General features: G+C 41.4%; 1 protein-coding gene across 38 annotated transcripts in view; it reads left to right on the top strand.

Moving 5' to 3' along the window:
• Positions 1-21,756, top strand: part of CELF2 (CUGBP Elav-like family member 2) — a 1,172,172-nt gene that overhangs the window by 1,042,694 nt on the left and 107,722 nt on the right. For 19 of the 38 annotated variants that reach the window (XM_085653524.1, XM_085653484.1, XM_085653485.1 and 16 more), the window contains 4 exons: positions 5,073-5,102; positions 7,921-8,000; positions 18,225-18,383; positions 21,213-21,276. In XM_085653524.1, the coding sequence (XP_085509650.1) occupies positions 5,073-5,102; positions 7,921-8,000; positions 18,225-18,383; positions 21,213-21,276 (333 nt within the window). Of the gene's footprint in view, positions 1-5,072; positions 5,103-7,726; positions 7,739-7,920; positions 8,001-18,224; positions 18,384-21,212; positions 21,277-21,756 lie in introns of all 38 variants that reach the window. The other 19 variants (XM_085653522.1, XM_085653493.1, XM_085653488.1 and 16 more) reach the window with 2 other exon arrangements.

Here is a 21,756-nt window from a genome sequence, read left to right as displayed (position 1 = left end):
AGGAGACTCTCTCCCATAAAGGGCAGTGTATGCTTCTGAACTGAAACCTAAGGGGAAACATTTATCCTAATGGGAGCTAGCACTCTGCAAACATAGTTTATGCAACTTAAGGTGTCTTACTGGAACTGTGTATATTGGCTGTCGTACTTTAAGTCAGTTTGGGGGTGTTGAAGTTTGCCCTGAGAGGAGTGAAAAAAAGCTAAACGTGAGTACAGCTACCAGAGGCTCCAGAGGCTCCACACACTGATTTGTCTCTAGGGAACTGAGGGTATTTTTTTAATAAAAATCCTAGAGATTGCGAAAGAGTCAGAATTTGTGCTGTGCTGCACTAGATGGTATCACAGTAAGGGATATTACATGCCCTTCACCCAAAGACATCATAGAAGTTGACATCAGACAGTCTGTCAACCTGGTGCAACCATAGGATGTGATTGAAAAAAATATAATAAGAATGAAACTAATAGATTCAAAATCTCACAGGAGAAAATGAATGGAGTCAGTGATAGGAGCGTATGAGTCACAGTTGCTACCTCTAGCTGCCGCTGACACCAGTTACTGTGCCATGGAATGTATTCCCATCCGTTGTCTGTGCCGTTGCATAGGGAATGCAACTGCGTATCGGTATGATATCCAGGCACAGGTACCACAAAAGGAAACATGGTTGATTGGCCCTGTCAGAATTAAACTCTGTAACCTTCTACTTAAAGGCAGATATCTAGGTTGGCTGGGTCACATCACTGAGCTATCTTACGGGCAATCATGAACAAAAACTGATCTCTTGTAGAGTAAACCATATCCTGGGCTGTTCTTCTCTGTCTTGCATGAAGCATTGAATTTAACCCTGGGCAGCGTGCTATGCTCCACCAGTGGAGTTTGCGGTGTTTTACCAACTCCGTGCTCTGCTGAGAACGTGAAGTTGAGATAACACTCTGACTCCATGGTAGAGCGGAGTACGCCCCTGCAGAAAAAGGGTTAAATGAAACACTTACCTTCTCTCCGGCGTCTGCAGGCTGCCCTCCTCCTCGCTGTGGTGTCTCCTCCTTGCCGCCGTCGTCCTCCTCGCATTGCCGGTCGCAACCCCCTACGTTTTACGTCTTGCGCAGCGCAAGATGTAAAACATAGGGGGTTGCGACCGGCAACGCGAGGAGGACGCTGGCAGCAAGGAGGAGACACCACGGCGAGGAGGAGGGCGGCCTGCAGACGGCAGAGAGAAGGTAAGTAGTTTTTTTTTTTACCCTTTTTTAAAAACATTTTGGGGGACTGAGGCGGAGCGGAGTTCCACGGAGTATTTTTTGGACTCCGCTTAGTGCCACTCCGCATACTCCACCCAGGCTTAATGGAATTCACGTCTCCTGTCTACAGGAATCAGGAATAGAACAGAAGGGTGTTTCATAAGTTCCTAGTATTAAAACATCCAACCTACTATATATTAACTCTCACTACGTTACTCCAAAGATATATAAACAAGAGAAGTCGGTTAGCATGGTCCTATACCAAATGTAAACATGTAAAAGGTATTTTAAAAATTTCTGGAACAAAAAAGTAATTTTACTTTTTTAGCTACTACTAAGCTTGAAATCAGGTTAACATTTCCCAAGAGAAAATCCTACCTGCTGCATTGATCAGTTCTACTTTGGACATTGTGGACTGTAGCAACAGAATACAGATTAATTTATCTGCTACAAAAACAGCTCAAGATAGCAATCAGAGCAATGAAATATCATTCAATCATAGAAAAAACTGCAGCAGAAATCTCCAGCTAAAGAGGTACAGGGTTAAGATGAGGCAGAATATGGCTGCTGGTCCTCATCCCACTGACGCTGGAGCGTAGCATCTTGCAGTGCAAAACCTGCGCTTAGTTACTTGGCCGTCAAAGTAAACATTTCCATTAATGTAGCGTTTCAGTTGAGATGACAAGTGAAATAGATATGCTCCAAAATCTTGTCTGTGGCAGGGCAACCTGCTTCCCTGGGATTCTGCCTGTCAGTGGAAATTACTTCGAGACCCCTTCTGCAGTCAATCACGTCTTGGTAGTGGAAGGTTAGAAGGCTGCCTTTCATGAAAAGTCAAATCCCGCCCTTTGCTTTCTATTAGCCATCTCTGTCTCTCAGGAAATGCAGATATTAAATTATCAGAGGGTGGATGTTACAGGTTGGCAAGATTTACAAATTGCCTATTTTTCCACTGGATAGCTTCGGAGAGACAATGACAGTCATGTGTATGCTCTCTGACTGCAAGAGAGGTGGTGTTTTTCCTCCATTTTCAGCCCCTCTTCTTTCAGCGCAGATCTTCTATTGAATAAGCTTTCAGCTATACTTTATGAGAAAGAAAGCACTTTGCAGAAGTTCCTACTTTTGAAATTCAGACCTGATCTAGTAAAAAAAAAGAATCCTGAGATGTAACAAGTTGCATTCAACACTTTTAATTACACCCATAAAATATATATTTATCCCCACAAACAGCACCAAGGTAGCAACAGCATTGCCGTACAAAACCAGCTTTGTGTCTGTAAAGAGTACATCTATATATAGGGCGTCATTTGTAAAAGAATAAGGCTGGACTATGAGACTGTCTTGTACCTGGAGTTGGTAAAATCACTACTCAAACGCCTCCAGATTGTGCAAAATGCTGCTGCACATCTCTTGCTTCACCCCCCAAGTTTTCCTATACAGCTAGTCTGTTAAAGACTGTTCACAGGGTACCCATTGAGAGGCATGTACAATTTAAGGCATTGTAATATATGCATAAATGCATATCAAACACTGGACCTCTTTATCTTAGATCATTGGCATCTTGGTATTCCCCTGCACGCCCGTTACGCTCTAGTCATTTGAGGCTGGCCGTAACTCCTTGAATCAGGAAATCTCACCAAGGAGGCTGCTTATTCTCCTATCTCGGACCAAGACTCTGGAACGATCGGCCTTCAGCACCGAGTGAATGTGACACACTCCCTGTATTTTGGAAACTTTTAAAAACCTGATTGTTTCCATCGTCGCATCCCTTTTATCGGGCTCCCTTCTAGCACTGTACTCTGGAGTGGCCCATTACCATAATGAGCTTAGCGCTGGGAAACCTTTTTTAGTAATGCGCTTTACAAAATATGCCTAATAATAATAATACCGGGGCCCAAAGTTTTGCTCTAAAGCCCAAGGTAGCTGCCATCAAAGGTCAGGGTACTGAATACCCAAGGCTGTGCAGCCTTGATTTCACTTGATGCCTCTTTAATCCACGCCAGGCACTTTCTGCCTCTTTACCTCTCTCTTTTTCATCCCTACTTTCTCCTTGTCACTGTTTTTTCCATCTTTCTTTTCTTCCTTCCTTTCCCCTTTCGAATTCTCCTCTTTATTGCTCTAGATCCATGTCTTATGTGGAGAAAAATGTGCTGGTCCCTAAAAATAAGTGCCAGTGGGTCCCACCTGCAAACTCCGCCTCAAATTAAGATAGATCGCTATTACCCTATTATAGTTAGGTCAGCAGTTGCATAGGCAAAGTGTTTTTTGTGTTGCTAATAACTTTATATAGTTTGACGAATCTCCACGAAACTTTCAAAAAAGTGATACTTTCTGACTAGTTTGTGCATGGAAAGTTTCAGGGTTATCCTTCAAACGGGAGCTGAGAAAAAAGGGGGGGACACAAAACGCAAAATCTACATGCATTTTCCATGGACTTCTTTAAGAAGGGCTACAACAAAAACTGCTTAACGGAATTACACCAAATTTGGCATGAAGCTGGATCCTGTCTGCCGATTGTGCTTTTTGTAATTGGTATAAATCCGGATGGTTGGTTCCACTTGGCCCTCGTCCTTTTAAATAACATAAGGCCATGGGTCCCCAGGTTTTAATGGGCTTAATGAGGCTTGGGAGGGGGTCTACTTCTCACCTCTCCCCTTTAAAGAAGATAAGGCCATGGGTCCCCAGGGTTTAATGGGCTTAATGAAGCTTGGGAGGGGGGTTATTGCGCACCTTTCCCCTTTAAAGAACATAAGGCCCTGTGCGATGTTTGCCACGGTTTGTTTTACATATAGTAATAACATATTACTTTAAGTTAAAAAACCCTAGAAATTAACTGAAAAAAACAAAGGTTGAAGTAACTGTATAGTTAGGTGTGATAAAAAGATCTGCTTTTCTTTAAAAAAAACTTTAGAAATTCACTGAAATAAACTAAGGTTAAAGTAACGTTATAGTTAGGTGAATATGTCACTGACAACATTAATGTTTTGGAAAATAACACCACAGTAATTCACCATTTATAGTTTGCAGAGCTAACTATAATTTGCGCACTGTATTTTAAGTTTTGCTCACTTAATTCTGACAAGCTTCTCCATAGTCATTAGATTTCCTAGCAAGGGAGCTCTAGATTAATGTTTCTGGGGGCTGAGGTATCAACTCAAGTGACTAAAACAATCTTGGCAGTTTCTGTTTTGGAAACCTGGAGAGAAAATAACAGAAAGAATGGCAAACCAAAAATCAACTATTTCCTGAAGAGATCTTTTTTCAGCCAGTATTTGTCTATATTTGCTGCTCCATTACATGAATAGCATAGTGCAGAGGAAAATGTGCTTAGGCTCTGCCTACTTCATGCTTAATTTTACAGATAATTGTAAAAGAGTTGAATGTTATAACACTAGTAGCCACTCAGACCTTTTGAGATTCAGAGTAATGCAACATCTCTGAGTATCTTGCATATAGCTACTCTGAACTGTACAAAATATGTAAACTATGGTATATTGAGATCTGCCATTGCTGTTTATGCTCCTTAAGCATTGATAACCTTCATGTTGGATATTGTCATACATGCTGCTGGTTACTTTAATCATATGAAATGGCCTAAAAGTAAAGGTTTCTGGACATTTAGCAAATGTGGTTTTAAGGCTGCTTTAGTTGGGTGTGTGTGTGAATGTAGGCATGTGTATATGTTGCTAACACGTGTCTATCATCTGTCCTGTTGCCAATCACGAGATCAGTAATATTAACACTTTAGTGTCATTTCCTCTGTAAATGTAAGAGTTACTGATTTATATTTTAAAGCCAGTTTTAAGTCTGATGGTAAATTAAGACCCTTTTTAATTTTAGTGAACAGCATGAATATGGAATCTAGCAGAGGTACTGTAGTTTACTTACCATTTATTTTTACTTTACACTTTTGTTGAGAAATGATTGTATGAACATTGACAAAATCTGTTAGAATATCTTATGATAGAATTTTTAAATTGCACATGTGGCAGCCAAAACAACTAGACATACACACAAATCAAGCAGACATTCCCACACAATACATGCTTGTGTTCTATATCTAATATGTTGTGTACATGCACCCGCCCCACTAGCGTAATGTCTGTGTTCAATACACTTCATCTACATTTTACCATTGTTCCATAAAGATGCATCTGAGATAATATGTCTCCTTTACTCACATCTTCTGAATATCATGATAATGTCACTATGTACCCTATAGCTTGGTTTTGGGGAGGGGGTGGACATGCATTCACTTCTGTGGCTGTTTGTTTGGTGCTTTTTGGGTAAAGGGTAGGCACTGTCTGTGTTCTTTGAAAATGTTGTTGCAGTCTTGACTTGATAATCTCACCAGCTACTGTGTACAAATCTAAGGTAAAAGGGGAAGACTGAAAAAAAATAGTTTCAGCTTCACAATTTGATGGAGGAATCTGTTGATTTTTGGAGGTGGGGCAGATATGGAAGTGCTGCTTGGCCACAGGGCAGCAAGTAGGTGAGGGTGTGTGAATGTGTCTTAAAGTGACAGAGTCGGACCTTCAGGGGGGTGGTGTAGTCTTTTTTCATTTGATGTCTATTTAAATTAGGCAGGAAAACTAAACATTTTGCTGCAGTGGGACATCGTTTGTAGTGTTAATATTCTGTGTTCTTTAAAAGTGCTTTGTGGAGATAAGCCAGGTGCAACTTTGCTGAATCCAGTCTGATTCCCTGTGATGTCCACTGGCACCTAATGATCGAAGCAATGAGGTTGAAAGTGGCAAGTTAGTTAGGTTGGGTCATCTAACAGCAGCACATCTGTCATTGTGGATGTCGCACACTAGGGTTTTGTTGTCCAGAGCATCAGCACCACCTCAAAGTTACATTAAAGCAGAAACCCGGTCCGTGCCAATACTGTGTCTGCCATGGTGGTGCTCTACCTGCAGGCCGAGTTGTCAAGGAGAGCTTTTTAGTTCTGAAGAACTGCTCTCTCAGGGATGTGGAACCAGGAGTTTCAAGCATTCGGCTCATCCTAAACTTTTTATCCAATGTGTGCTCTTTGTTAAAGTTTTATAACTCTATAAGCACCGCCAGAATCCAGACGATTGGACTTGCAAATGGCTATTTGAAAACAATGATTTAAATGAGGTGAAAAATCACAATTTGGCTCCTAGGTCATTTTCCTTTCATTGGAATAGCCAGGTTTTTCAAACTGCATTGATCACATTAAAGTGTCTTATAGACAAGCAATGACACATCTGAACTTAGTAGACTAAAATGATGCGTCAAACTTTCAGGTGATCTGTTGCCTAGAATCCTGAATAATGGTCATCCTCCTAGAGCTGAAGAGAAGCACACCTCTATATTATGATGCACCATTGCATTCTAAGTGCATCTTTCCAGTCAACTATAATTTTCACAGACCTAGTATTTCTTACAGGTGCCTTTCACAACATTTGCTTACAGCAATGTACTGTCGAACAGCCATTTTACTATGTAAGCATTGTATTCCATTCTAAAGGCATTAACAAAGTCAGTAAGCTAACAGATTACATTCAGGGACATTAAAGGTGTTTAACACTTAATGCTTTTAAATTCACATTTATCCTTTGGAACCTACCAAAGAGGCGACCTTAGCTGCTAATGTACAAATACATTGCCATCTTGGTGTTCACACTCAAGAGCTAAATTACAAGGTTGATCTGTCAGTGGGCATCTCAGGGTTGATTTCGGGAATCTGTCTGGCAGAGGTCAGGGAATCTGGACATGCTGGTCATGTTGCTTTTAAAGGGACTGTCTAGTCTGTTATTGTCATGTGTTTTTCCCCTATTCTGTTTTTCATGTTGGTTGCATTGTTTCTAAACAAAAATTAGTATAACATTGTCCTGTATTCATGTGTTTCAGCCCAGATTGGTTTTCTTTACGTGCTCGTACAGGTAGGGTGGCACCTGTTGTGCTATCACTCCCGTGTGATGTCACAGTGAGGCAAGTAGTAGTGACGTTACACTGTGGGCTGCATCTACTACAGTTAGAGCAGATGCCACTGTAGGGGCAAAATTACATGAAAATGGGCACACATAGAGCAAAATAACACTTTACCCATCCAAAGGACAATCCTACGGAAGCGCCAAACAAAAACAGAACACATTTGGAAAGCACATGCCTTATTTTTGTTTCGTAAAATAAAAATAATAAAAAATAATGGCTAGACAGACCTTTGAAAAGATTTCTTTAAAAAACATTGCTGGCTTTATTCTGAATTAACAGCGCTGCTGAAGGGAAGAAAACGAGTATGGAGTGTAATTGAATGTGGGTTCACTGCTTGTTTACCAATGATAAACTGTATTTACATGTTGTAAAGTGAAAGCATATGTTTAACCGAATTTGTGTTATATTTGTTCAAAATTGTAAAACATGTTAAGTTGAATAATTAAAAAAGAACTATGACATTTATAAACCAACCCTGTGGCTGAAAAGAACACTTCCCCATTTTGTTTTTCTTTCATCTATGGTCGGATTAGCAAGTCAGCACTGTGAGTACCAAACCACAAACATTTCAGGAGTTGTTTTATTTTCATGTACTACTACTGAGAACAGTGTCGTCTTGTGGCCGTTCTCGTAGACTGTGTTGGTTTAACAAGCGTCCAACCCTTTTGTCTTGTTGTTTTTTTGTCTTTCCTGCTCCCCTGTCCCCCCCTTGTCCCCCCCTCCACAGGCTGTGCGTTTGTCACATTTTCTACAAGGGCAATGGCACAGAATGCAATCAAAGCCATGCACCAGTCTCAGACCATGGAGGTACTGTATCATCTGCCCTTTTTTTGTTTTCGTTTTCTTTGTGCAAATGATCAGGGATGGTAAAGCCATACTCTCTCCTGTACAAATCACTGCTAGGACAACTCACAGATGGACACGTCCAGCCCTAGCACTCTCCGAGAGCCTATCCTTAGGTCACATTCTTAACTGTGCTCTCACACATGTGCCCCACGACCAAAAAAAAGTCAACCTCAGAAAAACAATTGATTCCCCGAAATAACCTGCTACATCCTAACAACAAAGAGGAGACACAGAAAGTTGAATTTGAACAGATGAGCTTTCCTTGAAGGCCACCTACGTCTTAGGGAACTTGAGGGAGGCCATAATGTATTAAAACCCGGTGGGGGAGAACAAGCACATCCCATTTATACCCATGCATTATATTGCTACATTAAAATTCTAGCCCTGCTTCAGTTTAAAAGAATGGAAAACAAAGGTGCAACCTGAGAAGCTCTGATCACAAAATTGTATCCCTGCATCAAGCACAGAAAACTGTTTTCTGTATGAAAAAGGGATAGTTTTCTTATCCACCCACAACTACCACTTTAAACAGAGTAGAGAAAATAGTGCAATTTCTTCAACTTGATGAATGCAATAAAAATGATAAAAAGGTCCAGGATTTGCTGCAAAGCAGTGCAGGTGCATGGCCAGGAGCAATCTGTGGTACTCACACAGTACTTTCACTTAGCGGGCCATCATATTTCCCAGGTCCAAAAGGATTTACGTCCTGTGGCTACATTGAGAATATGGCTTTAAAGGTGACAAATTGAAGGAAGGGTTGGGTGGGATAATGGAACCAAAAAGGTGTGGGAATAAGTACCAGAACGATGGTTTAATCCTTTCAAAACCGTCTGTGATTTTGTCATAGTCTCTAAGAATTTTGCACAGAAAACATCACGGGAGTGACGAGCTTTCACTCATCTTGGACTGTCCAATTTGTGATCATTTCAGCATGCATGTTCTACTCTGTTGTGTATACTGTATATCTGTGTATGGATAACCTTGTTCAGCAGTGATTTGTGGTGTTTTGTGCAGTGTTTTTGGAAATCAAAGCTTTTTCAGTTATGTACTTTTTATTTCCCCCTTCTCATTCATTGTTGCCAATGCTTGTAGCCTCCCAGAGCATGTTGGGCGCCTACGTCACCATCACAGCATCCTGTTTAGGTTTTGTTGCTTTGTGTAATGAGTGCATGAGCAGAATATGGCGGTATTCCTGGTTCAGTCGTTTTCATTGGTAGCAGTGTTTGCATTGCAAGTCCATTGTCTCTTGAAGCATTAAGTAGGCCAAGGGTTCATATATTTTCCATATCATACATTCAACGTTTTTTGCTTGCAATTTGTGTTTTTTGCCCTAGATTACAGTATTGGAAGAGGCATTCGTCATGGTGTTTGCACACAATGGAAATCATTTGATTTGCTCTGTTTAAATGAACGGAATCAAAAACCGCAGGTGCACTATTTCAGCTTGAGATTCCCGCATTTATAATCTTACCCGAAATACCGTTTCACAGTTCTAAAAAGCGCCAATGTGCTTCCACGTCATTGTGACTACAATTTCTTTCCAGAAAGTGTAGACATAATTCATTGCTCCGTCGAAGTTTAGCACCAACATATCAGACGTCAGTTGCAAAGTAGCTTTCCGAGATTATGCTGCATGCCAATAAGTGACTACCGGCCCACCATCTTCTAGATCTATGAACCAAGGACTGCGAGAAAGAACAATTGAAGAAGGCCTTGGCACTACATCTGTTGTGAATACAGTGAGAGTGCATTGGAGTGTAGAACATCTTGAAGATGTGCTGAATGCCAATCGAAAGGAGGGGAGAGTGGAGACATGGGCTGATGTCCCTAAGAAATAACTGAGCACATACAAGCAAATCCTGTTCATGCTGCTTCACAACAGACTAAGAGCTCTCTGTGTCTAGGAGCCCATCTCTGACACCAGCCTGGTCTGTTATGAAGAGCAAGCACCCAATGGTAAAGTGTGTTACATTTGTGGGACAGGGCTTCACGTCCCTTTAAATTACATATACCTCAGCCTTGTGTTGAGCTAAGTGAGCTCGGCTACCTCTCCTCATTTCAAAATGTGCTTTCACCTTTTCATTCTGAGTAGTTCAGGGAAATAGGCAGTTTTACTGTTTTATTGATGAGTTCACATAAAACAAAAAGGAAAAAAATGAATTGATAACTAGAACTTGAGGTAGTAAATCAAAGGATATATGCCAGATTGGATGTCAAGAACAGTTTACCACACTCCTCAAACAGGAGGACCCAGTTATTAGATCCTTTAGGGCCCATTAAATCTATGTTACATAATGGATGTTGTCCGAATTCCGAAGGGCTGGTAAGTAGTAGGGACTGAGACCAAACATTGACGCAAGGTTGAACGGAGAGCAAATCAGGAAAGTGCTTCAACCTTCAAGCATCTAGTTTCTGACATTCACGGAGACTTGGAAAACAAACTTGTCAAACGGTAGAACCAGGTCATTGTCATATGGGGAAGCAAATGGAATGCGTTTTTAAAGCGATTCTGACAACTTCGTAATGTTTGCCAGTCTGAGCCTTTGGTTTAGGTAATGCAGCAATCACATCTGTACCAACCTATATTTAGTGATTTTTATTACTTTCCTTTTAAACATAGGAAGTAGAACCTGAATAGATAATCCTCACCAAACTTGTCCCAGGTAAAACTAGCGTAACCACTTCAATAACCATATCTTCTTCAACTAAGGGGCTGATTACAATGTCAGTCGGAAGGCTCCGACCGACAGATGGATTCTCCTAGACTGTGTCTGAACCCTTCCGACCGACTGAGTCGGTTTACATTCTGACTGATTACGATGTTCGCGGTTGGAAGGTAAACCGTGCGGTCACTCCGAATCAGTTCCGACTGGCTCTCGGAGTACCCATGTCAGTCAGAATTGCATCATACAGCCCTATGGACAGTATTTCTGACCTCAGGATTATGATGACGATTTCCAGCAGCCTTTCCGAGTCGGCCTGTCTGACACAAAAAGACTATCGGAAAGTGACTTTTGCGGCCCCTGGCAGGACCCCCTTCATTCTGAGGCCTCCCGTTGCTGGCTGAGGGGGGTACCTAAGAGGCCACCCTGTAAAACCATGCACTGTGTGACAGGTACCATGGGGGGCCTGCGACAGGGTACAGGGTTTTCCGCAAGCACCCCATTTATTTCCTAATAGGAGCCTGTGGTTTGGCTGGTTGACGGGCAGAACGCGAGCTCCCATAGGAGACAATGGGAAACCGACCGAACAGTGTTCGGTCACATCGTAATCGGTGAGGCGGAACAGCCGTCCGCGAGTCAGTCATTCCTGATTCCGGGGTGATGTCAGGTGGAAACTTTCCGACTCACATCGTAATCGGCCCTTTAGTGATGAATTGGACGTGGTCCATGGCTCTTAAGCTGTTCTCTCTTGAACTGATCTGATCTCATCAGGCCAATGGTTATTTGATCTAAGCGCACTAGTGCCCGCTTCATCTACTTTACTCAATGATTTTGACTTAACTGGATCAAATGATCTCTTGGTGTAACTAAAATGGTGACTTCTTACTGAAACTGAGCCAATGACCCACTGGTCTAACAAAGCTAATGGCAACTTTCTTTCACTAACTCAGTGACAGCTTACTTACTCACTAACTGGTCGATTGACACCTTATATTAGTTAACCAGGCCTACAATTATCTTGTGTAACTGGGTTAATGTCCTCTTGGTTTAATATAGTCAAGAAGCTCGCTATCCAATTGATGTCATTTCAGACATTATTGTGTTCCTCTGAGTGTAAGCGACGGAGGTCGGTCATCTTTCGCGTAGCGTTTGTTATCCATACTTTCTGGCAGAAGACGCATTGAAGGCCTGTTTACTATCTTCATAAAATGACTTCCTGCCTTTTGCAGAAATGGATATTGGTTCCATGAAGATTAGATGGTGTTCATAGGTCTGCACAGCTCAAAGCTGAAGGAAAAATGGAAGGGGATTCTAAAGGGACTTCCTTCAGTCCTACAGGAGCAAGTGGCAGAATAGACTGTGCTTTCTGCTGCAATATGCTGCACTTTACAACAAAGCTGTAAAGAACAAAACCTCATGGCACCTAAACATGCTTTTTAACCAGCTCCAGGCACAGAGCTACATGAAGAAATAAAGGGAGGACGGATGCGCTAAGGAAAACAAGTGATTAGTGCTTATTATTTATATATTATGCAGCACCGATATAAAAATTACCACCAATAGAGGTTTTATGTAATGCCATTCAGCTTGTCAATGGTAACCTATAACTCGCAGTTATGACAATGTCTGTGAATACAGGTCTTTACGATAACAATAGCCACCATTTAATATGTACATCGAGAGAGAAGCACAGCTAGTGATGGGCACATAGAGAAAGGACAGAGTGGAATAAGATAGAAAACAATCCGATTTATATTCACCTCACTTTCCCGTGGAAAGCCCTTCCAGAGCTGTATTAATACTTTGTCATTCCTCTGGAAAGTTGACTTTTCAGAGCTAATATGAACGCCGGACACCCGAGAATCCCAATAATGCCCCTTGGCATTTTTGATTTCTTGGCTAATGAAAAAAAATTGACTTTTCAAATGGAAGGTTATATATTACGCAACCGGGCTTCAACTGCGCAGGTGGAGCCCCTTTCACGGATTTCATTATTTTCAGTTCTTTGGCACACATCATTGACTAAGATAGATTTTCAACATGCCCCTGGAACTCGGATTATGAGAATGTAAAAGCTTAGAAGAAAAAAGTCCCCCCGGAAATAATGACTTTTCATATTCTCCTCAGCGTTCCACTCTCAAGCAATTAATCGTAACGGATTCATGGTTTCACTCATTTTCCAATTTTATGCCACGTTTGTGATCGGAGAAATAGTGAGGCAAATGTAGGCGTTGCAGAGCTTGTAGTATCGGATTTTAAACGTCCCTCCATAACAGAAAGAACTTAGGTGCCTATTTTCAATGTTAAGACTGTTTTGTTATAAATAAATAATTCTGGGCAAATCACTAAAAAAAAATGAATGTGTCCTTGTGTAAGCAACTGGTGCTCATGTACAGTGCTATGATATCTGATACCTTTGGGCCAAGTTATGCGAAATTTGTTGAAATTACCTTATTTCGACTGCTATTTTCGTAGCATAAAATGTGCCCTTGCACGCACAATGTATTCCAGGATGCATTTCTCGCTAAAATATTGCAGCAGCAATTGTGAGTTTTGCATTCTGAGAAATTTCGCAGTCTACACCGGGGTGACATTTAAATGATTCTGGCAAAATTAGCTTAAATTCAGGAATTTTGCATTACACCTCTTATTTTAAATTACACCTTCACACCACTTACGCACCTTTTGTGGTATAATTGACCATGAATTACCACCACTCGTGGTAAAAATGTAGAGCAACACATGGAAGCAACAGATGATTGAGAAAAATTGGCGCAGAGTTGCATTTTGCGTTAAATTTTGCGCAAAATGGCAGATTTGCATTTCACACAAATTTGCTGTAATTTTGCCGACATTTCATGTTATTACACAAAAGCAAATTATGTGAATTTCACACGCTAACATTTCCCAATTTAATGGAAGTTGGTTTATTTTCCTTAGAAGATAGAAGCCTGATTTGGTCAGAATGGTTAACAGGAGTGGAAAGCGGGCAATAGGAATGCCATTGTCAAAACAGGGAAGGCATGGTTTTGCAATTAATTGATGTTTTAGTCTCTTTCTTGTTAAACCCACACCTTTTGACCTCCCTTCTCCTCTTTTACCACTGTTTAGTAATATTATGCACTTAAAAGAGTTATGCACAGTGTTTTGTTTAGAAAATGGTGCATACTCTATACAATAATTGTTGGATGATTCACAGTTCTCTTTTCATGATTTTCAATCAAGCTCTGCTCACTTCTGCTTGAGAGGTTAGGATTCTGCAAAGATACTTCTCTGCAAAGTTGAGGACCACAAGCCTCATTTTCAGGTTGATGTATTTTGCGTGTTGTTGGCTAAAAATTGCAAGCAGGATACAGGTTTTGCCTAGGTAACACATTCTTTAAATAAGTCTTCATAACACAGACTATCGATTTGCAGTACCAACCTACTCACAGACCTACTCCATATCACCTTCAACAATTATAATGATGGTAACTATTTATGCATAAAACATGGTGGGGGTGGAATGTTTGCAAAAATCGCCCCTCTAGCAATCACTATGGCCATGTTCCACTCCATTGTTTGCCCTTAATGCCACTTCAGGCTGGGACCAGCTGTTACCGTATGAGACATGGTTGTGATCTAATGGGAACAATTTAGATGCCCTACACAAATTGGATGATCTCTTGACACCTGAATAAAAATTATTTTTATCACTCAACCTAAAGAAACCTATTTACCAGCCACAAAAGGATAGCTGGAGCTACTACACATGCATCTCGCTTGCATCACTTAGCATTCCATCTACCTGACGGGCCACCTGATAACATCAGTACTAAGATTTACAGCATGCGTGTCCATGTTTGTACCTCAAAGGGCAACTCTTTTTCCCTTGCTAACATTCATTCAGGCAACAGCAGGTGCTGTGACTCTATGGTAGCCCCTTGTGGAGTAACAACAGTCAAAGTGGACTTGAGGATCACATTGCTTCAATATAAATCCCTTTGGTGGCGGGTAAAACTGGAGGGTCGTCTTCCAGCAAATGTCTGATGATTTGCGTTCACTCCAGTAAAGTCGTGTACTCCGTTCACACTGCTGTCTTAATTCCAATGATACTTTGGTTTTAAATGTGCCACCAGTTATTTCATGCTATTTATTGCTAGTGAGTTCTAAAAAATAAATTGAGATTCTGTTGTGAATTAAAAGCTCCTGGCTTTTATACCAAGCAATTTATTGGATTACACGCTCATTTATGCATATATGTATACAGTATTTCTATAGTGTGAACTTAGTCAGAAGGCAGCGAAGCGCTGTATATGGTCAAAGACAAGCTTAAAATCAGCAAGTTAGAGGAGATCGAGCTGGGCTGAGGATGAATAATGCCTTGTAATGTAGTGTTCTTTAAAGAGGTTCTGCTATTTCCTAATTAGGAGCAGAGTTGAGGCAGTCCTAATTAATACAGCGATGTTGGTCCCGACCCTTGGTGCATGGATATGAGAGGTCTGCTGTCTTCTTTTTTTGTTGCTCTTCTTAGTCTGCCCTATGTTTGTCTTCTGGCTGCTGAGATCCACTAGAGATGGTGAGTTTGTCTGCAATTTTATCAGGGGTTGCCAATCGTAAATTATGCAGCAGGTTTAGTAGATGGTGCAGGCTGGCAAGGTGAGCCAATGGAGTGTCTTAAGGCGGGGGTGATGTGATCATATTTCTTCAGGTCCAGGAAGACACGTGTTGCAGCATGTAGAATGCCCCCGGGGGGGCCATTGTGGCATCTGGGAGGCTATGAAGTAGATCTTTCTGGAAAAAAAGCTTTGACTTTCTTTAGAAGAGAGAGCTGGTACCAGGCCATCTGTTTTTTGGCAATGTGTTTCTTGAGGGCGAGGTTGGTGTCCAGGGTGAATCCAAATGACTTGACATTCGGTGGAAATTACGGTTCGAAACTCTCAAGTTTCATGTGATTGAGCCAGGTTTGTACTGGATCTTGTTTAGTATTCTTGGCAAATAACAGGAGTTCTGTCTTGGTTGGGTTGAATTTCAGGTAGATCCTTGACATCCAAATCTGGATGATGTGCTAGGAGTGTTTAAGGCATTGGATATCTGAAGCGGAGAAGTGTTTCAACTGAATATTAGTGAATCTTGATGCTGTTGTCTATGAGTTGAACACCAAGTGGCTCCGTATGAAGGCTGAAGATGACAGGAGGCAATATGGAGCCCTTGGGTACTCCACAGGCGATAGGGATCTTTTGTGACCTGGATGTGCCCATGTGAAAAAACTATTGTTGGTTGGAAAGGTTAGAGGAAAGCCAGTAAAGAGCATTGCTGGTGAATCCCAATAAAGACTCCAGGGTGAGTATGAGGGTTGGACTGTCGACTGTGTGGAAGACAGCGGAGAGGTCCAGGAATATCTGCAGATAGGGTTCATCTTCAACTGTGGTCAAATGTGTAAAAAAGCACTTTCTGTGCTGCAGGGTGATTTGAAGCCAGACTAGTAGTCGTTGAATAGGTGGTTAGCATTGGTGTGGGTTTGAACATAGTCTGTGTTTTCAATTATCTTGCAGATGAATGGTAGGTGAGTGAGGGGTCAGTAGTTGGCAGGGTCATCAGGGTCTTGTATAGGTTTCTCTAGAAGTGGGAGGATCTGCCCTGTTTTGAGAAGTTCTGGAAAGATGCCTTAGGGGAGGGAGGCATTGACAATGGTAACCAGGGGTAAGAGAGTATCTCCAGAGAGAGATTTAATGAAGGACAATGGTAAGACATCATCTTCATAAGAAGTGACTCTGAGCAATATCAGCAAGAGAGATATGGCTTTGAACGCTGACCATTGTGGAATTCTATAGAAGGGGTGGAAGTAAGAGCTGGAGCAGGCTTTATTTCATCAATGTGCTGTTGGTTAGCTGTATTTTTTAAACAGAAGAAGAGGTTGATGACATGGCACTTTTCTGTGGAGTGAGGAATAGTTGCGCCTGGCAAGGGGTAATTACAGTGTTTGATTTTCTTGAACAGTGTTCTCCGTCTGTTGGTCGCTTCCTTGATGGTGTTGCTTTAGTACTTTGCTCTGGTTGATATGGTGAGTGCTTTAAATGTTGTGCGGAGGGATTTAAGTATCAAGAGGTCCCTAGGAGTTCTGTTTTTCTACCATTTTCTTTCCTATCTGCAAATTGCTTGTTTATTGTCAGCAAGGTGTTTGGGTACCAGGGTACTGAAGGCTTTAGCTTGCACCAGTGTATGGTAATTGGGGCGTGACTGGTCACATAGCTTTCCCCAAAAATTGCTGAAGTTGTTTTAAGGGTGTTGACATCTGACGTGGAGTTGATAGGATGAGAGATGATTTCGCGTATTAGGTTTCCTACAGGTGAGTCTCTGAAGGTTTGGTCTTCTCTTTTGAATTGGCCTTGGTTTGGGGACCCATACACAGCTCTCAGTTTGATTATGACCACATTGCTTCCCTTGCACCCAAAATGGTGACATAAATGAAAACACCCAATTGGGACTGTGAGATACTTTTCTGAAGAACGCCATCCTTTAAAAGCGATGATACAACAACTAGGATTCACCTTGCGTACTGACTGATGGGTCAGTGGATCGACTTATTCAATGTAAATCTCAGAAAATGATGGTGAACAAAGCTGGAAGCTCCGTTTTCCATTATCTTCACCAATAAAATACCATCTTGCAATGCAGACCCATTCTTGAAGGCCTGTATAATATTGCTTTCTGATGGTTACCTTTTAAAATGTCTGGAGCATCCATTCTTCTCTACTTGGAAGACATTCCAAAGAGCTCCAAAATATACAAGACTACAAACTTAACTCATTGAACATTTTGGGTTGCAGATCCTCTAGGACTCCTGTCCATCACCCGTTCTCTTCTCTTTGGGCACAAATTCAGACCAGAGTCAGGCAACTCAGTGCCACTTCCAAAAATGGAAATTGCCAATTGCCAGAGTCATTCTTGTTACTTAATGTAAAATGGCAGAATGAGGCACTGCTGTAAAGTCCCTATCAAACATTTCGCAAAGGTAAGTGAAAGCAGTGCCTTCTACCCCGACTAGCTAAACTCTTCTGCAAACAAATAATCACTTCACCGAAATATGTTGGAGAGAGTGAGAAAGAAACCTAGTTTACCATCTGTGCTACAAAATACCACCATCATGGTGGGAAGTAGTGTAGAAAATATCATGGCGTTGCCCAGCCTGACAAGTAAGTTGCTGTGTATGTTCTATTAATTCCATTCCATTGATGTCTACAAGTTATCGTGATTGAACATGTTCTAGTACAATGAGAAAATTCCAGTGTTTGCATTTAAAGGCTTACCTGAGCTGTGCCAGGGTTTTTTTTATTAGGAAGCATGATTAAACTATGCCTTAGTCTTTAGCAACTTTGTCTTTTTTAATTTAATGATTTTTGAAAATATCTTAAATACATGTGAAATAATTACAGACGGATCAACTTAGTTCCTTGAACTGTGCTGAATGTTCAGGTGTGAGTAATAACATGAACACAAAATTTGCTTTATTATCCCCATTTTCTGATCTGTCCAATCGTAGGGCTGCTCTTCGCCAATAGTGGTGAAGTTTGCAGATACCCAAAAGGATAAAGAGCAGAGGCGCATGCAGCAGCAACTGGCCCAGCAAATGCAGCAACTCAACACTGCCACCTGGGGGAACCTCACGGGCCTTGGCGGACTCACACCGCAGTATCTGGCTGTAAGTATTCCTGAGAAGACTGAATTTAGCAAAGCAGGGAGTTGGGCCTTGGCTTATCACCTTCAAAAGCACTCAGCACCATTTCTCATCTTGCAGTAGTGAGCGGTCTGGTCATGAATGTATGAAGACCATTTAGCCAATCAGAGTGTGTGCTGTATGACTCTTACTTTCTATAGTGAAAGTTCTCCTAATAATGAGAAACTTGTAAACACCAATCTCTGTTTTGTCACACGTGCAGCCTCTTGCAGGAATGATGTATGAGAGATTGTGCAAAGCATGCAGGATACCCAGTTTGCTGAGTACTCTGACTGGATGCCCAGTTAAAAACTTTAAGATTATTTTGTTCGCACGTCATAGCACTTCCGGTCTTCTGTCACGCAGCAGCTCTGACGCCAAATGTCCTTTGTTGCTCAGTTACAGAGGAATACGAAAGTGACCAAGTGAAATGCAGCTGAGGTTCCTGTCCCACAGAAGGGTAATTGAAAAATATTTTGGGCTGGTCAAAGGAAGCGACATATCTCACCACAAAAACTATGGATGACATAAGACATCTTCCAGCATGCAAAATGTTTAGATCTTGTTTCCAACACCCTTATCAGAGGTTTATGCACACCTAATTTTTTGGAAGGTGGCAGAGACGACCATTCCATAAGTGCCTTCTGAAAAAACAGGGGTCAAGCAAACAAAGGCCGTCATAGACGTGACATAAATGAGGCTGGCCTTTAGTACTGACAATAGTCTATGTAGTGCAACTTCATTGCCACAGCAATGACTGCTTCATCCTAAGAGTTGAATGGCTTTCCTATAAGACTATGAGTTGTAAATACTTATTAGGGTGATATGATATGTGATCACATTGGTGGAAGTTCAGCAAAGGCTCTGAAACTTTTTAGTAGGTCTTTGCCGGTGTGGTATGGTCAGCATTCTCCCACGAACGTCAGTCATGGCAGGCTTTTATGATATCAATGTTGAATTAATGCATATACCATTTATCTAAAAGAGGAACATTTTTATAATCATGGACATCCTGAAAGCGATCATTGGTTCAGTCCTTTTGGACCAATTTTGAATACGCCTCTTCTACAGCAAGTGATGATTTCATGTAACCTTAGGAGAAAGTTAACCTTGCCAGAAGCACCTAAGAATTTACCCAAATATCTGATAATTTCCAAGTATGGCATCTTGTGTTAAGCAAGACCTCTAATAATGCAAAGATCAATTAGGTCAGAAATCCTGATGCAAAATGCGTTTTATTAAAGCAGAGTTTGAACTTTTTACTAATGAGGAGATAGAGACCACCGTAGCTCTTAAGGGATTAAATATATGTTTATGCCCACTTTCAACCTTGACATTTCAAGCGTTAAATTTTTTTATAGAAAAATTCCCAACTTAACCCCACATCTCAGGAAAGTGGGCAAACAGTGACACAGTGATGACATCATCATCAGTGACCATGCATTAGTCACCACCTTTCTTTACTGTTCACACTGTCATACACAGGTATAAAACACAATGATCTCTCCCTGGTCACTCTGTTAACTGCCATTACAGGCTTTTCAACTGATACCATAATAGTCATTTTGTTTTTGTACAGCATTTCTGTTCGAAATCCTCTACTACTAAGTAAAAAACATAAAGTTGAACTTTTTGTTATTTACTTATGCTTGGGTTATGATCCTTATAAGCATGGTGAGCCTCACATTTATTGATTGACAGTGACATTTTGTTTCCTTATTTAACAACATTTCACCTATTTACCTGTCAATCATCATGCACTAACTGTGAACAGAGATGCTGGAATGCGGCTTAAGGAGATGCGCCCTACTGCTGCCCCTTGAGAAATGTGTATGATTTATGGGCTGTTTTTTAAAGTGATCTCGAAGGCTCGTGGGTTTGTAATGGGCTCTCACATTCTAAAGATAAAGTAATAAAAGTTTTGTTCTGAAGTGCATTCTAGCAGGTTTGCCTATTGATTTTAAAGCTTTTAAGTCACAATACCCCTGTGACATACATCGAAATGCTTTAATTCTCATCCTCTATTGATTGTGCTAAACCAGATTCATCGATAATTCAGGGAAAGGCAGTTGCCTATGGCACAACCATCAGGAGAAGAAAGGGTAGTGGGTCAGCTCTGACCCACGTTTGACTATGTGGGCCCATCCAGTCTGGCTGTCTGGGGGTGGCGGGAGGGGGGTAGAGCTAGAAATTTGTTTTTCAATCTGTGGTGCTTCCACACCACACGTGTAGTAGAACCTCTGATGGGGTGGTGGTCACGGGTGGGGTTGGGTGAAGACACCACACATGCACCAGAACCTCTGATGGGGGGTGTTTGCCTCGAGCAGGGTTGGGTGAAAACTTGCCAAAGGTTCTACTCTCAACTATGCCTCCAGATCTGCTAGGAAGAAAGCTTCCCATTTCAAAAATATCTCTATTCCAATCTGTAACTGAGTAGCTACCAGGCATGCGCTGTCCCTGATTGACAGAGATGAGTTATAGTAACTATCAGGCTACAGAGGGCTACAATTAGTCACGCTATGTTGCTTTAAATAGATTTAACACCTGGCTGTTAAAAAGCGGAAATTGATTAATTTTTTTAAGGCAGCAATGTTATTGAGTTCCCCCAGTGTGTGTGTGTGTGTGTGTGTGTGCACGTGTGTGTTTCTTAATAGAGATTAGACATTAATAGGGATTTACAGCTTGTCCTCTGGGGATGCTGAGCCCATCAACATGATATGAATGTGCAGGAGAGGCAAAAAAGCAAGAAGTGTAATTTAGTGATTAATGGACCCTGCTATTGACACTTCCTTCTCCCTTTCTGTTTCCTTCTAGCTTCTGCAGCAAGCAACTTCATCCAGTAACCTGGGTGCCTTCAGCGGCATCCAGCAAATGGCTGGTGAGTGGAAGAAAAATAATACTTTATTGTAATTTATGTTTCGTTTTGTATGAGCCTCGAGCTTTTTTGTGTGCTGTAGGAAGAGATGGCATGGCTGGCAACGACCGCTCAACCATGTACACTGCCTCTATTTAGATATGTGAAAAATGGTGCATCCCTCTCTGAGAATTGTACAATTACAGTTCTGCAAATTAGTTTGTTTCCTTAGTCACCGATCATTTGTCTGGGGCTTCCAGTTGTCAGTAGCCGGTGTGATTTCCCACCGCCATCCTTGTGATTTCTCTGGGTGATTATGCTACCAGTGTCTAGTGGGCTTCAGTGAGTTTCTTACACAGAGTTTTAAATCCCCAGATGAAGAGCAGGATATGTCTTTGTCAGATTTGCAATAGGTCAGTCCTATAACATTTCTGTAAGAGTTCCTATAGGAATTTAGTATTACATGCTAGGGTAGTGATAGGGCATTGGGACGTGACAATAAAC

The sequence above is a fragment of the Triturus cristatus genome, chromosome 4_1 (genome assembly GCF_964204655.1).
Source record: "Triturus cristatus chromosome 4_1, aTriCri1.1, whole genome shotgun sequence".
Classification (NCBI taxonomy): Eukaryota; Metazoa; Chordata; class Amphibia; order Caudata; family Salamandridae; genus Triturus; species Triturus cristatus.
Note: the sequence above shows the minus strand (reverse complement) of the source record. Positions and strands in the feature narration are given on the sequence as shown.